This window comes from Pan troglodytes, chromosome 15, assembly GCF_028858775.2.
Source record: "Pan troglodytes isolate AG18354 chromosome 15, NHGRI_mPanTro3-v2.0_pri, whole genome shotgun sequence".
NCBI lineage: Eukaryota > Metazoa > Chordata > Mammalia > Primates > Hominidae > Pan > Pan troglodytes.
In genome coordinates, this window is record NC_072413.2 from 36,443,020 (window position 1) to 36,458,151 (window position 15,132).

The window sequence follows — 15,132 nt, forward strand, 5'->3', positions numbered from 1 at the left end:
CGGGGGGCTCTGAGCGCTACGAGCTTTATTAAGAGATTTGCAAATGGTTCACTCATGTCCCTGAACACTCCCAATAGCCTAAGCTGCCTGCTGTGTTATAGCGCAGAAGCCCCTAACGCACGGTGGTTGTCCTTTCTTCTCATAACGCTCGCAGCTTAGGGCCAGTTTCCGCGACTCTAAGAGTAATTGCGTGGGCGCCTGTGCTGGGGCCAGGCGCAAAGAAGGGAGTTGGTCTGCGCGAAGATCGTCAACCTGCTAACAGACCGCACATGCACTTTGCACCGGCCATCTACGTCTCAGTCTGGAGGTTGCGCGCTTTGGGTAAGGAGGGCCCGGAGCTTCCCTGGCGGGTCTGAGCTGCAAGGCAAGCGAGGGTGGGAAGAGGGAATTTAGGGTTCTGGACTGCGGGACGGGATAGGAGCTGGGGTCTCCAGAGAAAAGGGCAGCAATGGAGGGAAACTGAGATGAACTCCAGACATCCATGTTCATGGAGCCGTTTGAGTCTTTGCTTTGGGTAGGAGAGGAGTGGAATGAGACAGAATCTATACCTTTGGTTCCCACCCGCCCTCCAGTAAGGCCGAGGAACTCTCTTGGTTCCTCTGAGAGCGAGAGGCAGATGGTGCTGCGAGGGAACCCCGGAAGGAGCCACTAAAGTTGAGCAGAGTGCAGGACTGGGAAGGAAAAAAATGGGGGGCGGGGGGGAAAAGCCACCTATGTGCTCTCCTCCCTTTCTTCACCCCACCCCCTTTTTTCGTAGCTGCTGACGCGCTGGTGGTGCCTATTAATCATTTACCAGCCCAGAGCCGCGCCAGTTAATGGCTGTGCCGTGCGGGGCTCCCGCATCCTGGCCTCTCCTCTCCACGGTCGCGTGTGCCCGGGCACCCCGGAGCTGCAAACTGCAGAGCCCAGGCAACCGCTGGGCTGTGCGCCCCGCCGGCGCCGGTAGGAGCCGCGCTCCCCGCAGCGGTTGCGCTGTACCCGGAGGCGCTGGGCGGCTGTGGGCTGCAGGCAAGCGGTCGGGTGGGGAGGGAGGGCGCAGGCGGCGGGTGCGCGAGGAGAGAGCCCCAGTCCCGGCAGCCCCACTGGCCCCCCTCAGCTGGGATGTTCCCCAATGGCACCGCCTCCTCTCCTTCCTCCTCTCCTAGCCCCAGCCCGGGCAGCTGCGGCGAAGGCGGCGGCAGCAGGGGCCCCGGGGCCGGCGCTGCGGACGGCATGGAGGAGCCAGGGCGAAATGCGTCCCAGAACGGGACCTTGAGCGAGGGCCAGGGCAGCGCCATCCTGATCTCTTTCATCTACTCCGTGGTGTGCCTGGTGGGGCTGTGTGGGAACTCTATGGTCATCTACGTGATCCTGCGCTATGCCAAGATGAAGACGGCCACCAACATCTACATCCTAAATCTGGCCATTGCTGATGAGCTGCTCATGCTCAGCGTGCCCTTCCTGGTCACCTCCACGTTGTTGCGCCACTGGCCCTTCGGTGCGCTGCTCTGCCGCCTCGTGCTCAGCGTGGACGCGGTCAACATGTTCACCAGCATCTACTGTCTGACTGTGCTCAGCGTGGACCGCTACGTGGCCGTGGTGCATCCCATCAAGGCGGCCCGCTACCGCCGGCCCACCGTGGCCAAGGTAGTAAACCTGGGCGTGTGGGTGCTATCGCTGCTCGTCATCCTGCCCATCGTGGTCTTCTCTCGCACCGCGGCCAACAGCGACGGCACGGTGGCTTGCAACATGCTCATGCCAGAGCCCGCTCAACGCTGGCTGGTGGGCTTCGTGCTGTACACATTTCTCATGGGCTTCCTGCTGCCCGTCGGGGCTATCTGCCTGTGCTACGTGCTCATCATTGCTAAGATGCGCATGGTGGCCCTCAAGGCCGGCTGGCAGCAGCGCAAGCGCTCGGAGCGCAAGATCACCTTAATGGTGATGATGGTGGTGATGGTGTTTGTCATCTGCTGGATGCCTTTCTACGTGGTGCAGCTGGTCAACGTGTTTGCTGAGCAGGACGACGCCACGGTGAGCCAGCTGTCGGTCATCCTCGGCTATGCCAACAGCTGCGCCAACCCCATCCTCTATGGCTTTCTCTCAGACAACTTCAAGCGCTCTTTCCAACGCATCCTATGCCTCAGCTGGATGGACAACGCCGCGGAGGAGCCGGTTGACTATTACGCCACCGCGCTCAAAAGCCGTGCCTACAGTGTGGAAGACTTCCAACCTGAGAACCTGGAGTCCGGCGGCGTCTTCCGTAATGGCACCTGCACGTCCCGGATCACGACGCTCTGAGCCCGGGCCACGCAGGGGCCCTGAGCCAAAAGAGGGGGAGAATGAGGAGAAGGGAAGGCCGGGTGCGAAAGGGACGGTATCCAGGGCGCCAGGGTGCTGTCGGGATAACGTGGGGCTAGGACACTGACAGCCTCTGATGGAGGGACCCAAGAAAGGCGCGCGACAATGGTAGAAGTGAGAGCTTTCCTTATAAACTGGGAAGGCTTTCGGGCTACCTTTTTCTGGGTCTCCCACTTTCTGTTCCTTCCTCCACTGCGCTTACTCCTCTGACCCTCCTTCTATTTTCCCTACCCTGCAACTTCGATACTTTCTTCCGCACCGTCCCGCCAGTGGAGATCACGAACTCATTAACAACTCATTCTGATCCTCAGCCCCTCCAGTCGTTATTGCTGTTTGTTTAAGCTGAGCCACGGATACCGCCACGGGTTTCCCTCGGGGTTAGTCCCTAGCCGCGCGGGGCCGCTGTCCAGGTTCTGTCTGGTGCCCCTACTGGAGTCCCGGGAATGACCGCTCTCCTTAAGGAAAGTCGGACTTGAGAAAGATCTAAGCAGCTGGTCTTTTCTCCTACTCTTGGGTGAAGGTGCATCTTTCCCTGCCCTCCCCCGTCCCCCCCTCGCCGCCCGCCCGCCACCACCACTCTCACTCCACCCAGAGTAGAGCCAGGTGCTTAGTAAAATAGGTCCCGCGCTTCGAACTCCAGGCTTTCTGGAGTCCCCACCCAAGCCCTCCTTTGGAGCAAAAAGGAGCTGAGAACAAGCCGAATGAGGAGTTTTTATAAGATTGCGGGGTCGGAGTGTGGGCGCGTAATAGGAATCACCCTCCTACTGGGCGTTTTCAAAGACCAAGCGCTGGGCGCTCCCGGGCCGCGCGTCTGCGTTAGGCAGGGCAGGGTAGTGCAGGGCACACCTTCCCCGGGGTTCGGGGTTCGGGGTTCGGTTGCAGGGCTGCAGCCCGCCTTGGCCTTCTCCCTCACCCAAGTTTCCGGAGGAGCCGACTTAAAAGTAACAAGAGATAAGGTTTCCTGCTCCAGTGTATCTCAAAAGACCGGGCGCCGGGGGCGGGGGACCTAGGGCGACGTCTTCAGAGTCCACCAGTGTTGGCGGTGTCGCCGCAACCTGCAGGCTCCCGAGTGGGGCCTGCCTGGTCTCTAGAGGGTTGCTGCCTTTCAAGCGGTGCCTAAGAAGTTATTTTCTTGTTTAACATATATATTTATTAATTTATTTGTCGTGTTGGAAAATGTGTCTCTGCTTTCCTTTTCTCTGCTTGCCTAGCCCCAGGTCTTTTCTTTGGGACCCTGGGGGCGGGCATGGAAGTGGAAGTAGGGGCAAGCTCTTGCCCCACTCCCTGGCCATCTCAACGCCTCTCCTCAATGCTGGGCCCTCTTATCTTATCCTTTCCTCTAGCTTTTCTATTTTTGATTGTGTTGAGTGAAGTTTGGAGATTTTTCATACTTTTCTTACTATAGTCTCTTGTTTGTCTTATTAGGATAATACATAAATGGTAATGTGGGTTATCCTCCTCTCCATGCACAGTGGAAAGTCCTGAACTCCTGGCTTTCCAGGAGACATATATAGGGGAACATCACCCTATATACAATTTGAGTGTATATATATATATATGATGTGGACATATGTATACTTATCTTGCTCCATTGTCATGAGTCCATGAGTCTAAGTATAGCCACTGATGGTGACAGGTGTGAGTCTGGCTGGAACACTTTCAGTTTCAGGAGTGCAAGCAGCACTCAAACCTGGAGCTGAGGAATCTAATTCAGACAGAGACTTTAATCACTGCTGAAGATGCCCCTGCTCCTTCCGGGTTCCAGCAGAGGTGATTCTTACATATGATCCAGTTAACATCATCACTTTTTTTGAGGACATTGAAAGTGAAATAATTTGTGTCTGTGTTTAATATTACCAACTACATTGGAAGCCTGAGCAGGGTGAGGACCAATAATTTTAATTATTTATATTTCCTGTATTGCTTTAGTATGCTGGCTTGTACATAGTAGGCACTAAATACATGTTTGTTGGTTGATTGTTTAAGCCAGAGTGTGTTACAACAATCTGGAGATACTAAATCTGGGGTTCTCAGGTTCACTCATTGACATGATATACAATGGTTAAAATCACTATTGAAAAATACGTTTTGTGTATATTTGCTTCAACAACTTTGTGCTTTCCTGAAAGCAGTAACCAAGAGTTAAGATATCCCTAATGTTTTGCTTAAACTAATGAACAAATATGCTTTGGGTCATAAATCAGAAAGTTTAGATCTGTCCCTTAATAAAAATATATATTATTACTCCTTTGGAAAATAGATTTTTAATGGTTAAGAACTGTGAAATTTACAAATCAAAATCTTAATCATTATCCTTCTAAGAGGATACAAATTTAGTGCTCTTAACCTGTTACCATTGTAATATTAACTAAATAAACAGATGTATTATGCTGTTGCAAGTTGTTTTTGCTATTTGAATTTTATTGTTTCAATGGATTACTTGGTAACACATACACACACACACACACACACACACACACACTAGCTTAGTTGACTTACATGTCACTTAGGTTTTAAGAAGAATGTTTTCAGATTACTTTTGGGAATTTTACCAAGTTTGTGGTTATACCCTGAATTATTTTGTTAAAAAGAAAAGTCGGCTAGTTCAGAAAGGGAGAGAGGGTAGAGAGAGAGAAAGAAGAAAAAGTTGAGCCAGGATGAACAGGAAGCAATGCACTCAGTTGCACTCTGTTGTTACCAAACTAAGTGGATGATATCTTAATCTCTCGCAGATAAAATTACTGTCTACCCCCATTTATAACCTCAGACTTTTTTTGGGAACTAAGTAATTGCTGATTTACATCCTGAGGAAAGACAACGGAAGGGGAAAACTATCTCCTAAAGATGTCCCAGAAGACAGTGGCAAAATAAATAGAAAAATCAGATTTTGACATAGGAGATGGATGTATTTTCTGCCTTGTTCAGTGATGGCCATATCAATCTCTGGAGAATGTAAGAAATCATTAGGGAAGTTTGTTTGTTTTTAACAGACTTGATCTTTTTAGAGCAGTTTTATTTTCATATCAAAATGAGCAAAAAGGACTATTTTCCAAGCAGGTAATAGCAGTGATTCCAGAAGCAGAGTTGGGGATGGAGAGTTCAAATGCCTTCAAATGCCCTGTGACTCTATGCTTTATATGGTTCTATACATCATCACAATATGATTAAGGATAACTGGACTTTCATCATTTCTATTATTTTTTTCTCTCACTATGCAAGTCTCTTTTATTATTTTTAAAAGCTGCAGCAAGGTGGCAAATTAAACTCATAACTTAGACATGCAGAGAAAACCTATTTTGTCATTTGGTTTCAACTAATCTGAACAAAATTCCAAGCTCCTTCCAATACATTAGCTGGGGAAAAAATTAAACAAATAGTCAAACATCCAGTTGAGCTGATAATTTAAATAGCCATTAAAAAATTAAAAATTTCATTTGAATAAGTTTGGACAGCCTCTCAGCTGGCCTCCTCTTTCTCTTTTGACATCCCTAAAATGGCTTTAGAATGAATATGAGGAGGAGGTTTTATGCATGCTACTGGAGGAAGGGATAAGGTCAAGTCCTTGGGATAGGGGCCCTCTCTTCCTTTTGCTCTCTGGGGCCAGGTCCTTTGTGTACCTTTCTGCTTCCCGGCTGAAGTTTGTTGAAGTCTGCAGCTGTCAGAGCCTGTGAATCAACCTCTCAGCTTGGGGAGGCCTGCACTTCAGTTCCTGTGGGCTGCAGCTTTCTCTGAGTCTTCTATGGCCCCAGTATAGTCCACTAGCCCAGTGGTCTCCCCCAGCCTCTGCTGAGAAGTGATCTCACCCTGCCACAGAGGCCACATGGTAAAACTCTTGGCTCAGTGAATACAGGGGACCTCAGTGGCTGTAGACTGGCAACCCTTAGAATCTGCTTGACCTGATTATGCCTGTCTTCTTTTCTGTGGCTCTCAGGTCTTCTTTATCCCTCTTTACTTTTGTCAATATTACTTATTAAAACATTCCACTCTCCCCACCTCACCTTTACACTAGAGGAAAAAGATAGTAGTTGAGTCCTTTAGTCTTACCCCTTGATGTGCTGTAGCAGGAAAAGTATTCAGTAATCTCTCCTGCCCCTCCCCTAAACACACACCTACCTGATTTCCAAGCATGTTTGCATTATCTATAAAGAAGGTGGAGTCAAGCCCTCTCCTTTCCTAATGTAATGAGCCTGTCCTCAGGGAGAGAGACTAAAATGAAACATGATTTATAGAAATTAAAACATATTAGTTTAATGTCTGTGAATTATTATCTTTTTTATAAGTGACCTTTGTGTTCCCAGAGTAGCATTTCCCAGGTCATCTTCTTACACAGTACCCACAGAAAAGGATCACACTTGAAAACCTTTGACTCCTCATCCATTTTAATCCCGACCATTGTACAAAAATGTTGAATGTGTAATTTTGGCCTGAGAAAAAAGGCAATAATTTCACCTGGAGAATAGTAGGGATGATTCATTTTTAAAATGGCAATATATTTCCAGTCTATTTTAAACAAATAATAGAGATGTCATATTTGTATTGATCTGAAAAAACACTTTAACAATGGGATTCTGTTTTGAAAATCTTGTTCATTCCCTTTTTTATTCCAACGTACAACATCAGAGTGTACTATTAAACTGAAATAATTAATAGATGTTCATATAACTTTGCCTGTAGCACACATAACTGTGGTGGGTACTTACAAAATACAGTATTGCAAAGTCTATGTTTCTCTCTCGTTGCACCACACAACTTTGAGCTAAGGAGAACCTCTTACACATATGCAGATGGATATCTTGCTTTTTATTCAATAAATTTCAGTTTGTTGGCTTTAAAAGAAGACAGACAGTTTCCACATTGTTGAAATGACATGGTTTCCCAAGGAGAAGGCAGGTACAGAGATAATGTTGTGAGTGATCACTTATTATTTTGCTAAATATCTGGAGACAAGGTATTAGAGTGAGCATACTTGTAAAACGACTGTGTTAGGAATGATCAAATACAGCCCAGCTTCTGATATCAACTAGAAAAGAAGGAGTTCTGCAAGTATGACAAAGTTGAGGAGGCCTATGAACTGAATAAGCCAGTTAAAATTAAAATATCAAAATGCCTCCTTGTCATACTGTTGGGGAGAGAGGAGCATCATCTAAAGAAAAAGATATAATTTTAAATAAAATTATTAAAACTTTGGTAGAATGTTCACTTTTATAATAAACATAATTATTGTCAAAACATACCTTAAAATTGATTGGATTAGCCAAAAACTAGAAATATTATACCCATTTAAGACCTAGACTACAGGCATGTTACCAGAACTCTTAGGAGTAATGAGGAACTTAAAACTTTAAAAATAAATGCCTCTTTAAGCCAGGTTGATATAAGTCTTCAATTTTGAGTGGACAAGAAGTATGAAAGAAAATGAGAAGTGGGAAATGCTATCAGTTAGCATATTAACTCGTCACTGAATAACTCTAGCCCACCCTCAGTGCCTACATGCTTGGAAATGTTAACAAGAAGACTTCAAGTATTCCCAGCTTTAAGAATTTAAGAATACAAAAACTATATGCTAGATTCCACTTAAAGGAAGACATGTTATACAGAGGAGGTCACAGTAGAATATTATGTACAAAAACAGTTCTGACTTTCAACAAATAATACCTATCTCAAAAGGCAACTGATACTTCCCATAAATTTAAAGAGAGAGAGAGACAAAAAACAAACCAAGACATGACAGGCAAGCAAGATGATATTTTACAATAGCACACATGACTTCCATAACTATTCTGTGAAAGAATGTCCAAATATTGATGAATAATAACTCTCGCTCTGTTCTTTCTGTCTCTACAACACTTGAACAACTATTAATCTAGCTAATCTTATTAACAGTGGCAAAATGTCTATTCAAAGTCAATAATTAAGTTAAACATTCTCCTTTATGTCCAATGAGCCACTGTAACTAGCAAACCAAAATGTCTGTATGTCTTTTTCAAAAGATTTTCAAGTCTTCCTATGTATAAACTCTGGCACCTGAAATTAACACACACACACATTCACACACACACACATACACAATTATTAATTAAACAAAAAGGAACTTCTTAGGCAATAATTGGTGAAATTGAACTTCAAGACTGTCTTTTTTCCCTTTTTAGCTCCCATTTCTACCCCTCCTTCCCCCAGCTCAGGACCTCATGTTTTCTGATTTTCCCCACTTCTCCCAATAAAGTTCTTCTCAGAAAAGGATTTACATTGATTTATAATTTACATAACTGACAAAGCTTCAAGTATTATTCCTCCAGAAGCAGGACTTTTTAATAAGGGCACAGTATCAGAAAATCAGGCAGCAGAATCCCTAAAATCGCATGTTCCTGTAAGGCAAATGTTTCTCAACAAGTGATCCATAATTCCAGCATCAGAATCACCTGAGAACTTATAAAAAATTCGTGGCCTCTATGTCTTACCCACAGATATTTTGATTAATTAGTTCTGGGGTAGATTTCAATTCTCAATGATTCTTTAGAACAATAAAGTTTGAGTACTAATAATTTAAGTGTTAAGAGCATGGAGTTTGCCATCAGCAGATGTGGCTCTGCTTTATTTGTTGTGTAATACTGGGCAACTTAATCTTTGTGAATCACATTTCACTCGTCTATAAGGTCAAGATAATGACATCTCTTCCATAGGGCTGTTGTGGTGAGACAAGGCATGTCAAATGCCAAATCAGTCAACTTTTTTAGTATGAAAACTCAATTAGCTCACATGTGTGAAAAGTCTTGAGAAGATCTGGCTTCAGGGTGCACTTGACCCAAAACTCACTAGAATCTTTTTTCAGTCTCCATTTCTCATCCCTGATTTGTGCCATGTTGGCTTCATACTCAGCCTGGCTATTCTTTTGTGGTAAGACAGATGCAGAAAGTAAAACATGTCTTCTTTCCAGGTTCAAATTTCAAACGAAAGAGAAAATGTTATTTTCTCTTTTGGGTTGTCTGAGAACATTTATCTGTTGGGAGGCACTCCTCTCTTGGTTTCTTATACATTTTGCTGAGTATGCCAAGAATGTGAGGCCCTGACTGCTGACTATTCTGTACCTGGATTATTTCTCAAGGTTGTGTTTGCAGCAAGCAATCTTGAGCAATCAGCTAACGTCTCTTTCAAGGTCAGAAAGAAGGCTTGGTTCCTGCTTGCTATAAAGTGGTGGTTTATCCAAGATCAGTGTCCTTTAAATGTGACAAAAACCCACTGCTACACAGCATCCATCTGGGCTCATAGTGCATCACCCATATGAGAATGGGAGGCAAAGAGAACTAATGCAAATCATGCTTGCTGGCTGTGCCATAAGCAATAAAGTCCTCTGCCTGACCCAGGAATCTTGTATCTTCTGCCAACCTCTATGAAACAGCAACAGACTAACTTATTAGCTTGTAAGGAAGGTGAGTAAAATTGCAGAATGTGACAGCATCTGCCACTGAATTCATTAGCAAAGTCTGAGGAATATGGCTGGCTGGCCTGGATGATATAATCTACCCTTGGAGATAGCAGTGTCAACTTTACCCAGAAATGGGAGGGTAGCAGGGTCGATTTCAAGAGGAATAAATTGAGATAAAATTACCCAAAGTATGTAATGAATGGTAGTTGCATGGCAACAAACAAACAGCAACAACAACAAAATCAAGCACCATCTACAACTGCCAGGCATATTAAGAGCTCAGTAAATTGAAGATACTATTATTATTATTATTAATCATTATTGGTGTTCTACAAGAGAAAGTGGAGAATTGAGGTGATTCAGGTTTTAAAATGCTTCTACATGATCTAGCCATATAAAATTACTTAGACAGTGTTAGATTTACTTTAAACAAACAAAACTTTGCTTCATTTCTTTGCATGTAAGTACCACTGAAAGCTGAGCGAAATATATTTGTATTTATGCATTTTTTCCTATGATAAAGGAAACTAGTGATGTTATTTATTTGGGAAATTCAAAATATCTCATAAATGTTAAAAGGATTTTGATCTAGAAATTAACAGATTCCATATGGCCACAAGAAAATTAATCAGTCTTTGCATTAGATTCTACAGCTTTAAAATCAGATTAGATATTAATCCAGGTTAGTAACATTTTGTTACATTTTCATAAGATTAATAATATTATTTAAATATGTTTAAAAATAATGATAAAATCATTTTAATGTTACACATAGCATAATGTTAAGCATATTGAAGATGGCACTGAAGTTAGCAGCATATAGGAATAAAACACAAAGTAATATGCAAAGGTTTGGCAGGGCTAGATATGAAACTACACTTTATCATCAACAATTGTGGGAAAGTTTGCTTTAAACATAATTTTAAGTAATATAAATAAGGTAGCCCACCACAACCAGAGATGGGTACCAATGATTAGTAAAATAGTATCCAAATAAGCTTCCTTCATTTTTCCTGTGGCTTACACATATAGCTATGCCATACATTTGGGACCCTAAAACACCATTGTGAAGATAACCAGTTCCCATGAATTAGACTGACAGTTCAGTTCCCTTCAGATTTCATAGCAGTTACATAAAACTGTCAGTAACCAGAGTTTAAAATATAGCAGCAGGGCAGGCAGAGAAGGAAAGAGAAGGCACATTTACTCAGTATCTACTTTGTAAGTGACACATTTTGCTAAGTGCTTTACATTTTATCCCATTTAGTTTTCCCCAAGATTCCTGTGAATTAGAAATCTCCATTTCTTATACAAGGAAGGTTGTGTGTGTGTGTGTGTGTGTGTGTGTGTGTGTGTGTGTGTGAGAGAGAGAGAGAGAGAACTTGCCCAGCACATAAAAGCTGATAGGTGATAGAAACAGAACCAGGAGTACTGGAAACCAGATCAATTTGACTCCAAGAACAATGATCCTCTATCAATTGAAGTCCTTTTAAGTGGCACATAAATGTCATTCTGCAAACTATCTAAAATTGGGAAAATTTTGACTATTGTTTCAGGATTCCCCCATTACAGTGACCAACAACAAAATGTACCACCCTACTCATGATCTCTACCTAAAGTATAATAAGCTAAATAATCGGTAAATACTAAAACAGCTATATTTCCCACAGAAATGAGTCAGATTGCTTAGGAGAAAAAACTAGTTTCACTGCTAAGTCAAATGTGCCCATTTCAAGAACTCCATATGATACACATAAGGCCACACCATACATGCCCCTCCCTCTAATTAGGGAAGCAGTGCCACAGTGCAGTGATTAAGTAGGTGGGATCAAGAATCAGAATGCATTGTTTAGAATCTTGGCTTTGGAAAATCACTGGTTATTGTTTACAGAAAAATCTTAGACAAATTATGTTTAACAGAGTTTAATTGAGCACAGAATGATTCACAAATTGGGCAGCCCCCAAATGACAATAGGTTCAGAGAGATTCCAGTGTAGCCACATGGTGAAAAATTTATGGACAGAGAAAGAAAGCAGGCTACAGAAAATGGAAGTGAGGTACAGATTGGCTACAGCCCAGTGTTTGCCTTATTTGAACATGGTTTGAATGGTTGACTACCTTTGATTAGCCAAAACTCAGTGACTGGCACAACAGTAGGTTACAGTCTGTTTGCACATCCACTAAGGTTACAGTTCACTATGTACAGAGAAACTTTGAGGCCAAACTTAGAATATATAAGGAGGCAGCTTTGGGCTAAACAATTCCTCCCTTTTGGTCATCACTCAATATTGAGAGATCGACCAAAACTTTAGGCATCAATGTCACTCTGTCACCATTTAAAAGTGTACTTATTTGGTCTTAAATTTTACTGGAAAATAGTAGGAAAGTAGGTTTGTAAGATGGAAACAAGGACTTCGGGTTATTTTTTCTTTAGCAATTTCCCTCTTTCAGTCAGTTTCTCACTTAGGTGAGAGTGTGACCAAAACATAGTACCTTCGTGCCACACTCAGTTACCATCCTTTTGAGTTTCCAGTCTCACCACATCATTCATAAGTTATGGTGCCCACATTTTTCTTCTGAGCTTTTATCACTACAGTTGAAGAGAGCATTTGACATCCTTGAGATGGCTGCATGCAAACATTTAAAACTTTTGAGAGAATACAGTGCACCAGGGAGACTATTATGTCTATCAGGAGGATAATACCAAGAGTTTAGGGTGTGCTCCTTAGCCAGGTCCCAGTGAACCAAACCAACTAAAATAAATAGATCAAAGAATGGGCTAGATAAAACATCTACCATTTTCAACCAAGCAGCCTGCTCATTAATCTTCTATTACCGAATCTCCGTAACACCCTATGTATGCCTCTATGTGCAACTACAAGTATCAGCAACAGCAAAGACACTTCTCTGTTTAGCCAGTAAGTCATCTAGAGCAATTCTGTTATTTAGCATAACTTTAACAAGAGAATTTTAAATCTGTTGTGAAACCATAGCCTTTGCAGTAGAATCTGTTAAAGAGCCCAGCGTGAGGGATAAATTTCTAACTATTGCCTCATTTATTCCAAACCATGGGAAAAGAGACCTAACAAATGATGCCCAAAGAGCAAACGCCTCCTGGCAATGTACCCTTTAACTTATGCAGACAATGTTCTCTTTAATCTATGACGTAGTTTAAAGAGTGGACCGATGTTTTGTTTCTAATCAGTTATGAAGCAACAAAGGTGCCATTGATTCTGCCTTGTAGCCTCTGGTCTAGGTGTTGAGAACATATCTCTAGGCCTCACCATGACCATCTATCCAGACCCCTGAATCTAGAGGCTCAAAACCAAAAACATACATAAACTCACAGTCACATCAAGCAATTATTGAATTATATTTCACCAACAATTTTGAAGCCATTCCTATTTTACCAACAACTTAAAAACTAGCTTTATTTACCAAACATTATCATCAACAAATAACACATACAGACATAGAGACATAGAGACACATAGACAGAAGCAGATTTACAGCTTTCATAAAGTGTTCTCATTTGCTGGCTTTCAGATTTTTTCCCCCCATTCAGACTATCACTCTTTCAATTGCCCTGTTTCATTGCCCTAAGCAATTGTTAGCTAGGCAACTATAAATTTGCATTTCTAAAGGGACAGCTCAAGTGAAACAAGAAACTGTATATTTCAAAAGCACATAGCTAAGATTTTAGGCCTAAATATAATAGCATCATTTGTTCAAACCAAGGAAAACCTGATGAAAGGATTCCCTATTTAATAAATGCTGCTGGGAAAACTGGCTAGCCATATGCAGAAAGCTGAAACTGGATCCCTTCCTTACACCTTATACAAAAATTAATTCAAGATGGATTAAAGACTTAAATGTTAGACCTAAAACCATAAAAACCCTAGAAGAAAACCTAGGCATTACCATTCAGGACATAGGCATGGGCAAGGACTTCATGTCTAAAACACCAAAAGCAATGGCAACAAAAGCCAAAATTGACAAATGGGATCTAATTAAACTAAAGAGCTTCTGCACAGTAAATGAAAGTTCAATTAAGAGGAAATGGCCAGAAAAGCACCTTAAAGAAAGTATGACTTGTTATGTAAATTTAAAACAATAGCAAGCATTTCTAATGAACACAGACAGATACCCTTATATATGGAGGTTTCCTTTATAGATGTAAATTTCTTTTACCAAAAGGTTTCAAGATAGCCAGTTAAATACCAGAAAAGTGCATTTTGGAGATCAATTTAGTTCAATAGGTAGCCTTTTAAGCTACTATTTCTTAGATAAAAATTACTGAGTTCAAGGTGTAGCCCATTAAAAAAAATAGGGCAAAGACAGCTTTTTGGGTTTTTTTTTTTTTTAGTCAGAGTCTCACTGTGTTGCCCAGGCTGGAGTGCAATGGCACGATATCAGCTCACTGCAACCTCCACCTCCCGGGTTCAAGCAATTCACCTGCCTCAGCCTCCCAAGTAGCTGAAATTACAGGCGCCCGCCATCACGCCTGGCTAATTTTTGTATTTTTAGTAGAGACGAGGTTTCACCACATTGGCCAGGCTGGTCTCTTGGTCAGGCTGGTCGTGAACTCCTGACCTCATGATCCGCCCGCCTTGGCCTCCCAAAGTGCTGGGATTACAGGTGTGAGCCACCGCGTTGGGCCCAGCATTTTCTATACCTCGAGTTAGCATGAATAGATCTGAAAAAGAGAAGACACAAGCCTACTTTGCCTGAAGGCCTACTTTTTTTTTTTTTTTTTTTGACATTTACATGGTGTGGGGAAGGCTGGTTGGCCCACCTTAATCTTTTTATTTTTTATTTATTTTTATACTTTAATTTCTGGGGTACATGTGTGGAACGTGCAGTTTTGTTACATAGGTATACACGTGCTGTGGTGGTTTGCTGCACCTATCAACCCCTCACCTACATTAGGTATTTCTCCTAATGTTATCCCTCCCCTAGTCCCCGAGCCCCCAACAGGCCCCAGTGTGTGATGTTCCCCTCCCTATGTCCATGTGTTCTCATTGTTCAGTTCCTACTTATGAGTGAGAACATGCGGTGTGTGGTTTTCTGTTCTTGTGTTAGTTTGCTGAGAATTATGGTTTCCCGCTTCATCCATGTCCCTGCAAAGGACATAAACTTATCCTTTTTTATAGCTGCATAGTATTTCATGGTGTATATGTGCCACATTTTCTTTATCTAGTCTATTATTGATAGACATTTGGGTTGGTTCTAAGTCTTTGCTATTGTGAATAGTGCCACAATAAACATACGTGTGCATGTGTCTTTATGGTAGAATGATTTATAATCCTTTGGGTATATACCCAGTAATGGGATTGCTGGGTCAAATGGTATTTCTAGTTCTAGATCCTTGA

General features: G+C 42.6%; 1 protein-coding gene across 1 annotated transcript; it reads left to right on the forward strand.

Moving 5' to 3' along the window:
• The first annotated feature begins 155 nt into the window (after positions 1-155).
• SSTR1 (somatostatin receptor 1) lies at positions 156-4,701 on the forward strand. The gene is given in 2 exon segments (NM_001427909.1): positions 156-321; positions 758-4,701. A coding segment is annotated over 1 exon segment (1,176 nt). The 5' UTR covers positions 156-321; positions 758-1,101; the 3' UTR covers positions 2,278-4,701.
• The last annotated feature ends 10,431 nt before the right edge of the window (positions 4,702-15,132 follow it).